The sequence below is a fragment of the Elephas maximus genome, chromosome 25 (assembly GCF_024166365.1).
Source record: "Elephas maximus indicus isolate mEleMax1 chromosome 25, mEleMax1 primary haplotype, whole genome shotgun sequence".
Taxonomy (NCBI): domain Eukaryota; kingdom Metazoa; phylum Chordata; class Mammalia; order Proboscidea; family Elephantidae; genus Elephas; species Elephas maximus.
In genome coordinates, this window is record NC_064843.1 from 32,232,502 (window position 1) to 32,249,173 (window position 16,672).

Sequence of the window (16,672 nt, forward strand, 5' to 3'; positions counted from 1 at the left end):
GTTCCAAGGCACCTCTGAGTAGACTCAAACTTTCAACCTTTCAGTTAGCAGCCAAGCATATTACTTGTTTGCACTACCCAGGGACTCCACAGATACTCATTTGACATGTGTTAAATACCAAGGAAAGGCCATGGATTGGGTCCAAGTCCCAATTTGGCCACTCTCAAGTAGACTTCCGTTTCCCATCCACAAAATGGAGACAATCCATGCTCATCGCCTAAGTGCCTTCTCGTCAGCTGACAACTGGCAAAGCATTTGGCAAACTATGAATGAGCTGGACAAGTCTGAGTTATGGTGGGTTGGGCTCTTCCTCAGCAGCTGATTCAGGGCACATGACTGCATCTGGATGACCCATCCCAGGCCACATGAGGCCTTCCACTGTATTGCCCTTGGTTTTCCTCAAGCCACCTGGAGGACGAGCAGCATTTTCCTTAGGCAACAGGAACCTGTGGGAACTCTAACACATGCATGGAGGCTCACAATGTTTCCAGTGACTAAGGGCCACACGCGTCTTGACTTGAAAACTTGTCCCAGAGTGACTTGCTCTGACCAGAGCTGCCCCCTGCTCTGGCCATCCTCGCCCCCACGGCCCTACCCGCCAGAGCAGGGACCCTGGCTTCCCTTCTCCCTCACCAGCAGACAACATGCAGGCAGAGTCAGCATGCAGTGCAGTTTATTGACATCTACCTCCTCAGATAACTTTTTCTCACTGGTCGGGGATACAAGAACTGAGTGGGAGGGAGATTATTGTACAGGTGGAAGCCAAAAGGCACACCTTGAATATGCTATAATGGGTTGAAAAGAGGTTGGTCTGAGATTGGCAAATTCCCCATTTTGAAGGCGCAGAAAGCATGTGCCCAAGAAGCATGCATTCATTCAGCAAATCTTTTCCACCTGGTGGAGGAGAGCCAGGAGTCACCCTGGCCCAGGTCTTCTGCTGGCACTCATGACAGGCACCTTTCAGACCTGCTGCTCCAGTGCGCAGGATCACTGGCACTGCAGCAGCACGTCTCTCAGCCTAAGCGAACAGGTGAGGCCTGGCTAGGTCTGCACGGCAGAGAAAAGCTGGTGACTCACGGGAGAGCTGCGGTGCTGGTCAGGGGTAGACAGGGCCTCCTGAAAGGGAGTGTAAATCCACAGGGTGGTGGCCAAAGGGTGGACACAGCGATTAGCAAGAAAATCTGACTCTGTGAGCCGACCTGACTTCTGAAACAACCTCCTGTCTTTGTTCAGAAGGAGTTTTATAGTCTTCTTGAACCCTGGTGGCATAGTGGTTAACGACTCAGCTGCTAACCAAAAGGTCAGCAGTTCGAATCCACCAGCCGCTCTTTAGAAATCCTATGGGGCAGTTCTACTATGTCCTATGGGGTCGCTATGAGTCAAAATCGACTCAAGGGCAAAGGGCTTTGGTTTTTTTTTTTTTTTTGGTTTGTTTTGACTCCAAACTGTCACAGAAGCAGAAGGAAGGGGAAGTGGTGGTCTGGGGCCTGGGGTTCGTCCAGCTCTCTGTGGTCACAGGGTGTTCCCAGCCCCCTCAGATCCTGAGTCTGGGGTGGAGAGTGGGAACAGGATGTTGATTCCCAGGAGGGCTACTCCCCCAGGCCATCGCCCGCCCAGCTCCACAGGCCTCCTCTTCTACCGCTTCTTCTTGGTCTCCTTCTTGGGCCTCTTGCTTGTGGAAGGACCAGTAGCCTTGGATTTCCTTGTCCCCTCAGCACTTCTGGGCTCAGATGGCTCGGCCTCCTGCATGGTGATAAAAGGAAGAGTCCCACTTAGATGAATCAAGCCTGACACTAGAGAAATGAGACCACATCTGAAGGGACTTTGCAAACTGAAGCAAGCCGCAGAAACAAAAGGGATGGAAACCATTATTATTGGGACCCAGGATCCTCATGTATGTGGGATTGCCTTCAGGGAGCAAGTGAAGAATAAAGGAGGCCCGACAGGGAAGAGGAGGAGCCTCTCAGGCCTGAATGGAATCCAGGCTCTTCTACTTCCCAGCAGGGTAACCTTGTGGGCAACTCATTTCTCCTTTCTGTGTATTGGTTTACTCATCTATGAAACGGAAAGAGCCATACGCACCTGGGAGGGCTGATGTGAGGAGGCACAAACGCATGGAAAGCACCCAGTAAATGGCAGTGGCACCCTGTGGCTGGCCAGGCACCCTGTGGCAGGGACCTGGCAGAATTTGGGTAAGAAGCAGCTGTTGGATGGCTCTATTGCAGCCTATTTCCTTCCACCTCTGCCATTCTTCCCCTTCCAGTCAGCCCACAGAATGCCAGGGCTGGGAGGGACCAGAGAGCAACCAGCTGGCAGGTGGGCAGTCACTGCATTGTGTTCTGGGGAGCCTGGCAGAGGTGTCCCTGAGGAGGGGGCAGGAGGCAGACTCAGGGCAGGACTCCAGACTCTTCCTTCAACAGAAGCAGCTCTGTTTTGTCCAGAGATTTGTTCGTTGTGAGATTTGGTTTAACAAACCTTCTGCTGCTAACGATAGTTCAGAACCACAGATCCAGACCTGGCCCTTATTCTGCTGATCAAGAAAGTGGACTCCAGAGAAGGAACATGGCCTGTCCCGGGCCACTCAGGCTCATGCCAGAGAAGAGTTTGGAACAGACTCAGCCTGCTCCTATCTAGTGCTGCCTCCTCCTCTGGTGATAACTCAGCGTGCTGCGGCCAGAAAGGGTGAGGAAGGCTGGTCTAGCCCAGAGAACACACATCTGGCCCACAGGCGGACTTTATTTGGCTTTCAGTGTTTATCTTTTAAAAGTTCGGCCTTCTGGGAGTGTTCTCATTAGATCTGGATTCCCAGCTTCTCCTGAAAACTTTAAGTATCTGGCGATACTGGCCCCTTACTCCCTCGTGGCAGCAACTGGCTAAGTAGCAGCTGCCCCGAAAAAGAGTCAGGTGCCTATCCCCCCACCCCCTAGGACCTCCACCATTCCACTGCCCCTGGCACTAGGGTAGGGAAATGTTGTTACCCCAAATCTGTGTCTTTAGGTGCCCTCATGGCACAATAGTTAAGCACTCGGCTGCTAATCAAAAAGTTGGTGGTTTGAATTCACCCAGCAGCTCTGCAGGAAAAAGGCCTAGTAATCTGCTTCTAGAAAGATTACAGCCAAGAAAATCCTATGGGACAGTTCTACTCTGTCACATGGGGTCGCTATGAGTTGGAATTGACTTCACAGCACCCAATAACATTTGTGTCTTTATTAAAACTAGGAAAACAAAATGCAGACAAAGAATACTGGAAGGGAGCATACTACATATAGAAGAAAAAAAATTCCTTCACGTCTAATTTGCCAACCCCAGCTTCCAGCATGATCTACTTTCTAAACCTCCCTGCTCACCCTGTGAGCCCCTGTCTAAGCCTCTGCCATACAGAAGAGGCCCCACAGAGGGGGAGGGGCGGTTCCTGCCCAAGGACCAGTGCGGAGGTCTGTCATCTCTCTCTTATAGGCCATCCTTGTCTTCTCTCCACCCTGCCCACGAGCCAGATGAGACAGCACAGATGTAAAGGGCCAGCCCAGTTCCAGGTACGCATGGAGTTATCTTCCTAAAATAACAAGAGGGCCTCCTACCCCACCCTGGCCAGGTCCCTGATCGGAGTTCTGAACTGCCCACCTCCACTTGCTTCGCCTTCTCCCACCAACGTAATGACACTGAGGGATCCCCTGTGCTGATACTGTTTATATAACTTGGGGAAAAAATGGTTAGCCTAAAATAAACAAAAAACAAACGTCAGAGGAGCCCCTCCACCAGCTGCACACGCTAATTTCTGCTGTGTCCATTGGGGAGGCTAACGATGAAGGCAAACGCAGCAAGACGCAATGCATGTGGTGATCTTGGGAGCTTGAAACCAGCCCTACCATAGTACCTCCACAGAAAGCAGTCTCCATGAACGCCCTCAGGCGAACAGGCCCTAACCAGGCCTGGTGACTTCTGCATAGGGAACTTGCCAGGGCTTGCCTGGATCTCCAGGGAATGGAGCCCACCTTCTGAGCTCAAAGCGGGGTGTCTCCTCGGGTTTAAATGATGCCCAGTTCAGAATCCAGAGGTGGTGATACCGAGGTTCCATCCCCAGTGCTTCCCTCACTCCACACACCCTCTCTGAGGCACCTCATCGTGTCCAGCACCTCCAAGACAGACCTCCCCACGGAAGCTCCAGCCACCCAGATCCAAATGTCTGTCAGGTGACTGGGACTGGTGGTCCCTCCTCCCATCCAGTCCCTCCGCTCCACAGGCACAGCAACCAGAGTCCCAGTGACCCTACACTTTCTCTCCTCCCCTTCATCCTATCAGTCACCAAGTCCTGTTGATTTGACTTCCAAGAAGGAATCCTGGTGGCGTAACAGTTAAGTGCTCGGCTGCTAATCAAAGGTGAGTGGTTTAAACCCACCAGTTTCTCTGAGCAAGAAAAGACCTAGAGATCTGCTCCCATAAAGATTACAGCCTAGGAAACCCTATGGAGCAGTTCTACTCTGTCCTATATGTTCACTATGAGTAAGGGCACACAACAATAACCCCTTGAAGGAATTCTGGTGACACTTAACGTTAAGTGCTCAGCTGCTAACCAAAAGGTTGGTGGTTCAAATCTGGCAATCTGCTTCTGTAAAGATTACAGCCAAGAAAACCCTCGATGATACCTAACAACAACCTCTTGACTCTGTCACTAGCATCAAAGCCCCCACTTCAGTTCTGCCCACACTGACCGTCCTCCCTGCTCTCTCTATCCTATCCCTTGTGCAGATGCCAAAGGAATTTTTCTAAAGTACAGATCCAACTGGACCACTGCACCCCCACCTTAAACCCTCCAGTGGCTCTCCATCACCCACAGCCTCGTCCCACACCTGGAGTGGCATCTAAGTAGGCCAACTCTCCAGCCTCATTTGGGCTCTTCCCCCCTACTGACACATTAGGTCAGGCCCATGGCCTCAAGGCCTCTGCCAGGAGAAGCACCCTTCTTTCCTTGGCCACCTAGCAAACCCCTCCTCGTGGTTTGATCAGCTCAAAGAACACACCTACTCACTGTCTTGCCTTTCTTCTCTGGTCCTCCACCTTCAGCAGGGTGCACCTCCTCCTTTAACACCTGCCCCCCACCCCAAGTACCCAGGAACCTTATATACACCACCACTGTTTTACCATAATTACATGTTTTCACATCGGTCTCCCCTACTAGCCCCTGAGCTCTGTGGGCTCCTGGGGAAAGCTTCAATTGTTGCTGAATGAATTAATGAATGAATGAAATGAAAGAACAGGCAAGTCTCCCAAAACCAAGGAAGCTTGTTTATCACCAAGAAAATACATCTAGTAACGGGCTTTACTTTTTCCATGGGCAGACTTTAAACTCTAAAATATGGCTAGTCATAGACGTTAATATTAATGATAGCGGTGATAATGGTTGCGACAGCTGCTAATATTTATTATTTACAATATGCCAAATCTCGCCATATTATATGTCCTGGACATAATCTTATTTTAACCTCACAAAGTGCCATAATGAGCCCCATTTTATGGCTGAAGGAACAGACAATCAGAGAGGCTATGTGACTTGTGTAAGGACTTAGCTGGTGAATGGCAAAGCCAGAATTTAAACCTAAACTTTTAACATTTGTATCGTATAGCCTCTCCCAGGTTTCCTGGGGACTTCAGGGCCAATGAAGACCATGAATCCGAGTCAGCTGTAAAATCTACTTTCTCTCTGTTTAAAAGCCTCTAGGACCACAAGATGACTACGGAAAAATAGGAATAGCGTGTGCCAGATTCTGTCCATGGGCCATTCAGAGCCCCTTGTTTGTGACTGAAGTCCCTACGGGAGTCAGAGAAGTGGGCTAGCACCCCCACGAGTCATGCTTTACTTTTCACAGTTGAAAGCAGCTCTCAGTGGGTGTGTGCACATATTACAGTCATTGAGTTATCTGAAGGTATTATCTGTTTCTTCACCCTAGACCTCCTCCTCTCCCCCATATCAGTTTTTGGCATCGTCACCCACCCAGTTCCCCAAGGTAGAAACCTCCGAGTCATTTCTGAGTTCTGAGTACTTGCCATTCTCTTATGCTCCCCACATCCAGTCTTTCCCCAGGTCCTGTCCATTTTCCCGTCCAAGGGGCACTAGACTCCGCCCATCCCCTCCACAAGCACTCCTCTGTGCTGATCAGACCCCACAGTCTCCCGCCTGCCCCCTCATGTGACAGCCTCCCTCAGGTTTTCCTGCCCTTCCCCCATATTTCTCTCTTCTCATCATCCTCCACACTACTTTCAGAGTCTATTTTCCTGAAACAATGACAAAGACCTGATCATGTCTGTTTTCTGTTTTAAAAATGTTGCTGGTTCTTTCATATGTGACAAATTCCACAAGCCTCAGCGAGGCCTCCAGGGCCATTCCTATTTCAACCTGGGCCATCTCCAGGCATGCCCCTCACACAGCTCACTCTGTCACTCTGGGCTATAAATACTCTGCTCCCTTTCACCCTCTGCACAGGTGCTTGGCATTCATCACCTATTAGTTCTCATCCATACATGCAAGGTGGTATGTCAGGCCCCATGGACAATGAAGAAGAGAACTTACACGCACTGGGCGAGGACCATATGGGTGCTTTACAAGCATCAGCTCACTAAGCCTCCCAGTCACCCTGATAAGCTAGCCACAGTGAGCTGTAGTTTACAGACAAGGAAACGGGCTCACTGAGACTTGATGACTGGCCCAATGTGACACAGCCGGCTTCTCCCCAAGCTGTAGGGAAGCAAAGGTGGCTGTTACACACATGATTCAGATCCTAGGGTCCTAGTCACAGAGCCTGTGGCTCCACAGTGTTAGCTGGCAAGAAGGGCAGAATGAATGGTTGACTTCTCATTTCCCTTCAAACATACATAGACAGTCCACACCAGGCAAAGGGCAGACTGTGAACGGTACAGCCCCACCTTTAAATCTGAGAGCACCTCACCTCCTCTGATGTAACAATCACACTGTTGAGAGCAAAAGAAAGCCACCGCCAGGTAGTTACTGGGTCTGCAGAGGAGTCCCCTGTGGACACGGACCCCATGAATAATGAAGAGGCTCTACAGCTGCTTATGAGGCCAGAAAATTGCCACTATTCATCAGATTCAAATAATCAAATCTGTGCCACAATGCATCAAATCCCTTCCAACAGAGATGGCACACTGAGTTTTATGATTTCCACTACACAGTTCAATGTGGATTTAGTTCTGTAAATCTGGGCAAAATGCCACTCTACACTAACTGAACCATTCTCGTCTCTAAAACAGTCCGAGGAAAGAAAGGCACTATGTATGCTCAGGTACCCTCACACACCTCATCTCACTGATCCTCCAAAAACTCTGGGGTTGGCGTGCATGTCCTTCTTTTAATAGCTCAGAACCTGAGGCTCAAGTAGACTAAAGCTGGGCCAGCACTCAGACCAAGTCTGCCTGATGCTGAAGCTCTTGCTCAATCCACAGTTTCACTCTTGCCCAAGGCCCTGACAGAGTGGGGGCAGAGAAGACCTCGCAGAAATGGAACTAGCAATGGCCTTGGGAGAAGGATAGGACTAGTTGAAACAGGCAGCGGGGGAGGCCCATTCATGTGGGCTCAACAAGGCGAACAGAGACACAGAGTCCAGGACTCACTTGGCAGGCGAGAAGAGCTATGATTAGAAAGAACAGCCTTGGGGTGCTCATTCCAGATACAATTCAGCACAGCTCTGCTGGCCCTTCCCACCAAATGGTCTGTGGCTCCTTGGGAGTCCAAACGACTCTCCCAGAAGCCAGTACACATCTCAAGATCAGAAGCTGGAGGGAGCATGTTTATGCCAGTATACATCTCAAGATCAGAAGCTGGAGGGAGCATGTTTATACCCTCATCCTGCCTACCACACAGCAATCTCTCTGGAATGTCTCTTTTACTAAAAAACACCCAATTCACCTGCAAACTCCTCCCAAGCTTAAAAAAATAATACCAAGCAGAATTTCAGAGTTGGCTCTGTGAATCCGTCTCCTGTGGTGTCAAAAATGGGTATATGCTTGCCATATATACTTTATGGCAGCCCTCACGGTAACCAGGGGCCTAGGTTAAAATCAAGATCCTTACCTTTTAGACCCCTGCCCTACAAGAAGTCTCTATCCCTTCCAGGGCTTCAAACACTGTGGGCCCTCCTGGTTGATAGTTGACACCCATGTGGGCATCACAATGAAAGCCACCACTCTTGCCATCAATTCTAGTGAGTTCTCTCCCACTAGATCACAAGGCTAGGCATCTGTTATCTTTGTCTGCCCAGGACCCCTTTCCCATTGGGGCCCTGTCCTTTCCCTATCCCATTTGGTTCTGGGGGTACTCTCAGTCACAGTGGCCACAGAAGTGGGCAGTTAGCTATGGTCTGGTAAGAAATGGTACCCATTCCTGCTTCCTACCTATGGGACAAAGGTACAAGCAAGTGGCCAAGCAGAGGCCTTCTATGAGATTTGGGAGGTGGACATAGGCAGAGAAATGGTTTCTCTCTGTAGTAAGTCATGAGCAATAACAATGCCGACTGGGGCTGCTGCAGCCATCCTTGCTGACTTGGCAAGAACCTAAGAATGAAGCTAACACACTTAGGAAAGCCAGGAGACAGAGAGAGGCAGAGCCCTGATGACCTCTTGAGCCCCTGGATCCAACTGTGCCTAGAAATTCCTGGTTCTAAGACAATAAAATGTCTTTGGGAAGCTGCGTTTCTGACCATTCATCAGAAAGAGTCTCCCATTACTACCAGAAGAGACTACAGCAATTAACAAGGGCAACAACATGGAAAGGAAAGTAGCTGCCTTCTAGGAGCTAGCATCTAGCTAGGGAAATGAGGCATAAACATATGAAAAGATTAGAACAGTCAGCATTCTCCCCACCCCCCTTGGTAAGAACATGTTTTAATCATGAGAGGGAAACACCATTAAACTATACTATGAATGTTTATGATTAACTACCAGATGAACTAATACTGACTATCTGCTACATGAGTTGCTGAACTAAAAGTCAACACCCACTTGCTTAGGGTTGACTCAGAGCAACATTCTGTATAAAAACTGAACCAAAGGAGGGCTGGGGAGCTAAGGTCAGGCAGGCTTTTGGGAAGGAAGAAGAGATGGCCTTTAACCTTTACTTTGTTACCTACTCCTTAAACTCCTGGAAGTAGGCTCCCATCCCCTTAAACTACTGTACTCTTCTTTGAGAAAAGCGATAGACTATTTCCTCCTGAAAATGTACCTGAACATAAAGACACCACTATTTTGAACACAACTTCCAGGAGCCCAGAGGCTCCTGAAGCCTATCCAAAAACCAAACCCGTTGCCATCGAGTTGATTCTGACTCATAGTGACCCTTCCCTCTAGGACACAGTAGAATTGCCCCACAGGGTTCCAAGGAGAAGCTGGTGGATTCAAACTGCCGACTTTTTGGTTAGCAGCCAAGCTCTTAGCCACTGCATCACTAGGGCTCCAAACCAAACCCATTGCCGTTGAGTCGTTGAGACTCATAGCAACCCTACAGGACAGAGTAGAACTGTCCCATAGGGTTTCCAAGGAGTACCCAGTAGATTCAAACTGCCAACCTTTTGGTTAGCAGCTGTAGCTCTTAACCATTATACCACCAGGGTTTCCACTAGGGCTCCAGTGGCTCCCTAATAAGAACTTTGTTCTACTGAAACCAAACACTGAAGGACAGCTGCCTGGACACGGCAGTCAAACACCGGGCTTTCTTGATCGTTCTCATCTCCCAGTCTCTGTGGGGACTAGGTTTCACATGTGTCCTCTTTGAAATCCTCGACAGTTTTCCGGCAGGCCGCACCCTCCTGGTCCTCTTCCCACTACTCTGCCCTGTCTCCTGAGATAGTGAGTCTAATCTCCAGCTCCTCTGAGAACTGACCTTGCCCTCCCCTGCCTACTGGCCACAGCTGTCCAAAGCCGGGGATTTTGGAACTGGAACTGAGCAAGAAGTCAGACTCTGTCAAGCTGGGAGCTGTCAGTGGTCATACTGCATCTCACCACAGGGACAGAGGCAGAGGGAGCAGGGCGCATAGGGCCATGGAAGCACAGCCCGGAAGATGCAGATGATAAGCGATGGGCTCCCCAGTTCCTGCCCCTTCCAGAGGCCCAGCTGCATTCCTGTTCAAAGGTTCTGAAGCAGAACGTGCATCTTTTCCACATATCTCCGTTGCACATAAACTACTTCAAGTTCAGGTTTTTTCTGAACTTTAATTTCCCCTGAAATCTCAGCAACTCATTCTTTCAAGTAATAATACTGTGTGGATAATTCCCAGGTCTCTCTCTAGACCTGACTTCTTGCTGGCTCTTTCTTTCCCACTTGGATGTCTTGCTTTCATTATATCAGACTTAACACAGCTAAAACTAAACAACTACCATCCTCCCAAAACCGGTTTCTGCTTCAGGGAAATGAACTAAGGATTAGATCAGTGGCTGCGTATTAGAATCACCTGAGCACTTTAATAACTACTACTCAGAGGCTTCAGTCAAAAACAACTGAATCAGAGCCTCTAGAGGTACAGCCCAGGGCTCTGAAAGCTCCCCACCACTCTCTAGCCCCTTGCTTCTGCAGACATCACTGATCAATAGCTTTCCTCTGGAGCCTCGTAGCAGCCCAGAATCCTTTTCGCCATTGCCACCATAATTAGACTTGGTGTGAGAGAAAAAACATACCTGCCATCCTAGACTAGACAGAAGTAGTGTGAGGATTTACTACCTTATATTTTAGAATCCAGTCAACAAGAAAAAGCTTGGATTAAGTGTGGCCCCAGGCCTCGATCAGGCTCAAATGTTCATTTCTTGGGTCTTAGTTTAATGAGGTGTCAATGAGAAAACATTCTTATTTGGATTATGATTCTAGGGACTTCGGTTTCGATTTTACGAATTGGTTCTTGTTCTTAACATGAAAAAGAAAGGGGGTAGGGTGGGAAGAATTTGTATTTCTCTTTTTTCTTCCCTGATTACCCCCAAATGAGCTTTCAAATAATCTAACTATTGAAGTACTGAAGTCATAAACTAGTTGCAAAAAATCAGCTTATTAGAACAACAGGAAAGACATTCTTTTGCTTTTCAAAGGCTTTCCCATCATCTGGAGCCAAAACTATTGTGTTCTGACTCAAAAAGCCACTAATCAACCTTGTTCCTATAGGCCAGGCAAGACGGATGATGTTGGTCTAAGCAAAACAGCAAAGACAGCAAGCTTTTCTCTGGGTCCTCCATCCCCCACATCTGCCCCCTCTCCCAACGCCTGCCCTTTACCATTTCCAGGTGCTTCCCTACTGCCCGCAGGTTGCCTGGGGCCCCCACAAACTGTACCCACTCCCCAGGCTCCCTTCCTCCCTAAGAGCGCCCTTCCCAACTTACCCTCCTCGTTTTCCCCCTCCCCACCCAAATTCCAAACCCCAGTAAGCTGTGAGGCACATCCTCTAAGGAGCAGTCCTAACACTCTTTCTTTGGAATCTTCTTGTTCATGCACAGAATACAGTGTTTCCTTCCACTTATTTAGGAGTTTGGCTGTGAGAGAAGACTGCCTTATGGGGACACAAAGAAGAAAGTTGGCAGGAGGAATCCCTATGTAATTGGGGACCATTTGCTGGCCTGAAGCACTAATATAAATATAAATTAATGGTACTGAGTATTTTTGCTACTGATCCGTTGAAAACCTAAAAATAAAAAGCTAAAATAAAACAGTAAGCTTCAGTTATGAGGACAATTCACTTCTGTGAGCCTTATTCCCCTAAACGGCAAGATAAAATGAAAATGAGATGTGATGTTCTATATTTATATTTTAAAAGATGAGCTTGTTGTCCCAAGTTAACCTGTAAATGGCAGTTTGTGTGAGTTTCTGTGTGTGTGTGTATGTGGCATATTTTTGAGCCCTTTGTCAACTCTCTGCCTCAACAGAGCTCGACCCACCTGTGCCACCAAAAACCTCACAGAGATAAAGGGCATCCTTTGCCTAAAAGTTTGTTGAGCTGACCCAGTCCTCGGCAGCTCACCTCAAAGGGTTAAGAACACAATGGGAGGAAAGCAGCTTCCCAGCTCTCCAAAAGGCCACACACCTCTGACTCCACATCTCTGCCTATAAAACAAGAACATTCATCATCTCCCCCTCTAGGGACTCCTAGCAGGCTTCATCAGTGGCCGTGACAATAAAAAATGTTTGTTATTTATAATACCCAATAGCATGCCATGTGTGTGAGGACAGAGCCCAAGAGGACAGGGATTACATTTGTAAAGTGTGATACAACTGTGGGTAGAAAACCTCCCATCATGACCTCCTTCTCAAAATACGAGAGTAAGAAAGGAGATGAACAGAACAACCTAGAGGCATGAGCCTTTCCCTGCCCTTGCTGGCTGCTCCTTCTCACCTACCTGTCCCATTTTTAAATGCAGGAGCTCCTCAAGCCTCCATCCTAGGCCCTCTTCTCCTCCTCCTCCATATTCTCTCCTTTCGTGACCTCATCCCCACCAATGGCTCCAATCACATCAACTCCCAAATGTTGGTCAACACTTAGCTCAAGCCTCTCCTCCCACTACAGACCCGGAAGTTCAACTGCCTATGCCTACTCGACAGAACCACCTGGACATCTCAAAGGCTCCTGTTTAAAATTGAACTCAGCATGTTCCTTGTTCCCTTCTCATCCCTACCACCAAGCCTGCTCCTTTGCCAGGGTACCCCCGCACATGAGTAAATGCCCCATTGCCCTCCCAGCTTCGTAAGCAGAATCTCCAGGACATAATAATCTCCAGGAGATATTGGATACTGTTGAATGAAAAAAAGATGTGAAACTAATAGCTTGCTATTAATAGTAGGCTATCTTTTGTGTATCAAAGGGGGAAATATGCTTAGATAAATACACACACACATATATATGTATTTGCTTATATTTTCAAAAAGAAACAATGGGTGGATAAATCAAAATAGCAAAAATGATTATCTATGGGGGAGGGAAGGAATATAGTGGAGGGTACAGAAATTTAATTTCCGTGAATGTACCTTGTTACATAGCTTTGACTTTGAGAAATGTTGTATATAAATGGTTTATTTAATTACAAAATAAAATTAAGTCAAAAAGAAAAAAAATTCCTAAAAATTAAAAACAAATTGAACACGATACGGCGGGGTCAGCACAACTGGACTAAACCAAAGGCAAAGAAGTTTCCTGAATAAACTGAATGCTTCGAAGGCCAGCGTAGCAGGGGCAGGGGTCTGGGGACCATGGTTTCAGGGGACATCTAAGTCAATTGGCATAAGAAAATCTATTAAGAAAACATTCTGCATTCCACTTTGAAGAGTGGCATCTGGGGTCTTAAACGCTAGCAAGCAGCCATTTAAGATGCATCAATTGGTCTCAACCCACCTGGATCAAAGGAGAATGAAGAACATCAAAGACACAAGGTAATTATGAGCCCAAGAGACAGAAAGGGCCACATAAGCCAGAGACTACATCAGCCGGAGACCAGAAAACTAGATGGTGCCCACCAACAACCGATGACTGCCCTGACAGGGAACACAACAGAGAACCCCTGAGGGAGCAGGAGACCAGTGGGATGCAGACCCCAAATTCTCATAAGACCAGACTTAATGGTCTGACTGAGACTGGAAGGACCCCGGTGGTCGTGGCCCCCAGATCTTCTGTTGCCCCAGGACAGGAACCATTCCCGAAGCCAACTCTTCAGACATGGATTGGACTGGACAATGGGTTGGAGAGGGATACTGGTGAGGAGTGAGCTTCTTGGATCAGGTGGACACGTAAGCCTAGGTTGGCATCTCCTGCCTGGAGGGGAGATGAGAGGGTGGAGGGATTTAAAAGCTGGCAAAAAGGACATGAAAAGAGAGAGTGGAGGGAGAGAGAAGGCTGTCTCATTAGGGGGAGAGTAATTGGGAATGTGTAGCAAGGTGTATATGGGTTTTTGTGTGAGAGACTGACTTGATTTGTAAACTTTCACTTAAAGCACAATAAAAATTATTTAAAACAAAACAAAACAAATTGAAGCACATGAGCCATGGCAAAGAAAAGGATTACTAAACACAGTACTTGGACTGTAAATCCCTCTTAGGACATATTCCGAGGCCAATAAAGAACCAAGAAGAAATCTTAAATTGCATTGAGTCTGTTACTAGGAAAAAACAATATTTAGTTACTAAATATTTTAATTACACTGTAGGTGTGCAGAAAAGAGTTAACACAGAGAGACCACTATTCTTAGAAAAGCTCAAAGGTTGGCCCCTGGCTGGCATCTGGGAACGTGGATTTCAGGAAGGTTCCCATAACTTCCAGAACTGATAAGAGTGACTCACTGTCCCTTAACTGTGCAAACAACATGGTTTATGCTGAACACTGGCTTTCCTTCTTGAAGTCTGGAATTTTGGTACGTACTAGGCTCATAAGGAAACTTTACATAGATTAAGAGGCAGTTGTTTGGACAGAACAAGGGGATACTGATTGGTTTAAAGTCAGGAAAGGTGTGCGTCAGGGTTGTATTCTTTCACCATACCTATTTAATCTGTATGCTGAACAAATAATACGAGAAGCTGGACTATACGAAGAACAGAGCATCAGGATTGGAGGAAGACTCATTAACAACCTGCGTTATACAGATGACACAACCTTGCTTGCTGAAAGTGAAGAGGACTTGAAGCACTTACTAATGAAGATCAAAGACCACAGCCTTCAGTATGGATTACACCTCAACGTAAAGAAAACAAAAATCCTCACAACTGGACCAATGAGCAACATCATGATAAACGCAGAAAAGACTGAAGTTGTCAAGGATTTCATTTTACTTGGATCCACAAGCAACACCCATGGAAGCAGCAGTCAAGAAATCAAATGATGCATTGCACTGGGCAAATCTGCTGCAAAGGACCTCTTCAAGGTGTTGAAGAGCAAAGATGTCACCCTGAAGACTAAGGTGCACCTGACCCAAGCCATGGTATTTTCAATCACATCATATGCACGTGAAAGCTGGACAATGAATAAGGAAGACCAAAGAAGAGTTGACGCCTTTGAATTGTAGTGGTGGCGAAGAATACTGAATATACCATGGACTGCCAAAAGAACGAACAAATCTGTCTTGGAAGAAGTACAGCCAGAATGCTCCTTAGAGGCAATGATGGCGAAACTGCGTCTTGCATACTTTGGACATGTTGTCAGGAGGGATCAGTCCCTGGAGAGGGACATTATGCTTCGCAGATTACAGGGTCAGCGGAAAAGAGGAAGACCCTCAACGAGGTGGATTGACACAGTGGCTGCAACAATGAGCTCAAGCATAACAACGATTGTAAGGATGGTTCAGGACCAGGCAGTGTTTCGTTCTGTTGTCCATAGGGTTGCTATGAGTTGGAACAGACTCGAAGGCACCTAACCACAACAACAACTAGGCAGAGGGTGCCTAAATAACCAGCCCCCAGTAAAAACCCTGTGCAATGAGTCTCTAATGAGCTTCCCTGTAGATATGTCACATGTGTTGTCACAAGTAGTTATTGGAGGTGACATACAATAAGGAATACATAGCAGCAGCCAGGAGTTATTCTCATCAAATCATCTGACCTGAACTGAATCAAGCCTCAAAATCTAACTTCCAGTTAACAGGAAATATGGGGGACAGAGAAACATGTTAAATGACACCTCAAGGAAGCAACCAGCCAAATCCTGGATGCCAATACTGTACAGGACAAATGATCTGCTTTCTCCAACAAACCAATGTCATGAGAAAAGTGGGGGCAGGGAATGTATAAAAGAGACTTAAGAATCAAAAAAACAAAAAAGCCAGTCTGATCATGTCACTGTCTTACTTAAAACCCTCCTGGGCCCTGCCATCCTGGGCTATGCCTCTCACCATGTCCCCTTCTCCCTCTCTATGCTCCAACTAGTCACCTTTATTCAGTTCCTTGAACTAGCCTGTTCCTTTACTCCTCCAGTCCCTTGCACATGCAGTTCTCTCTCCCTGGAACACTGCGCTTGCCCCATCCCTACTTCACCTGGCAGAAATCTTCTTATCCCTTGTCTCAGTTCAAATGCTGCCTCCTTGGGAGGACAGCTCAGCCTCTGCCCCAGGATAAGGTCAGGTCCTCCCCTTTAATGCACACCCTCACAGAACACTGTACTTCTCACGGAAGCACACATGAGGAGTAGCCTAATACCTGCTTGCCTCAAAGGAATAGAAGGTCCTTGAAGGCAGACACTACATCTTTCAGCAGACTGACATCAAGTAGACACTAAATAAAAATCTGCTTACCAGATGCACAAAGTATCACTTATGGGGTTCAAATGCCACCAAATGGGAATTTGGGGGAACACTAAATCAACAAAGCCCAGCACAGTCCCTGCTGATCTTGGCTGCTGCGGTATCTACTAGCAGTACCTAGATTCCAGCCAGGCGCCCAGGGAGCCGAGGCTCACAAGAAAGGACTTACCGCCTCGTAGGACTTGGGAATGGGTACGATGATGGCCAGCACGCAGATGAGCTGGAAGATGGCCCCCAGGAAGAGTCCGTACCGCAGCAGGTTCTCCAAGAACGTGGGCTCAGGCACCTCGGGAGGTGAGAAGTCCAGGTCGGAGGCCATGACCCAAGCTGCCGCTGCCTGATTTCTCCAGACTCACCACTCTCCAGACCCAACTTGTAAATACAAAGGGTAAGCATCATGTTTCTTTCTCATTGA

The 16,672-nt window shown here is 47.6% G+C and overlaps 1 protein-coding gene across 1 annotated transcript in view; it reads right to left on the reverse strand.

Annotated features, from left to right (window-relative positions):
- Window positions 1–656: 656 nt before the first annotated feature.
- The window catches only part of MANBAL (mannosidase beta like), a 28,695-nt gene continuing 12,679 nt past the window's right edge, over window positions 657–16,672 (reverse strand). The window contains exons 2-3 of the mRNA XM_049869431.1: window positions 16,427–16,629; window positions 657–1,743 (exon numbers count right to left, since the gene is read on the reverse strand). Coding sequence (XP_049725388.1) covers window positions 1,636–1,743; window positions 16,427–16,576 — 258 coding nt within the window. The 5' untranslated portion in view covers window positions 16,577–16,629 and the 3' untranslated portion in view covers window positions 657–1,635. The remainder of the gene's footprint in view (window positions 1,744–16,426; window positions 16,630–16,672) is intronic.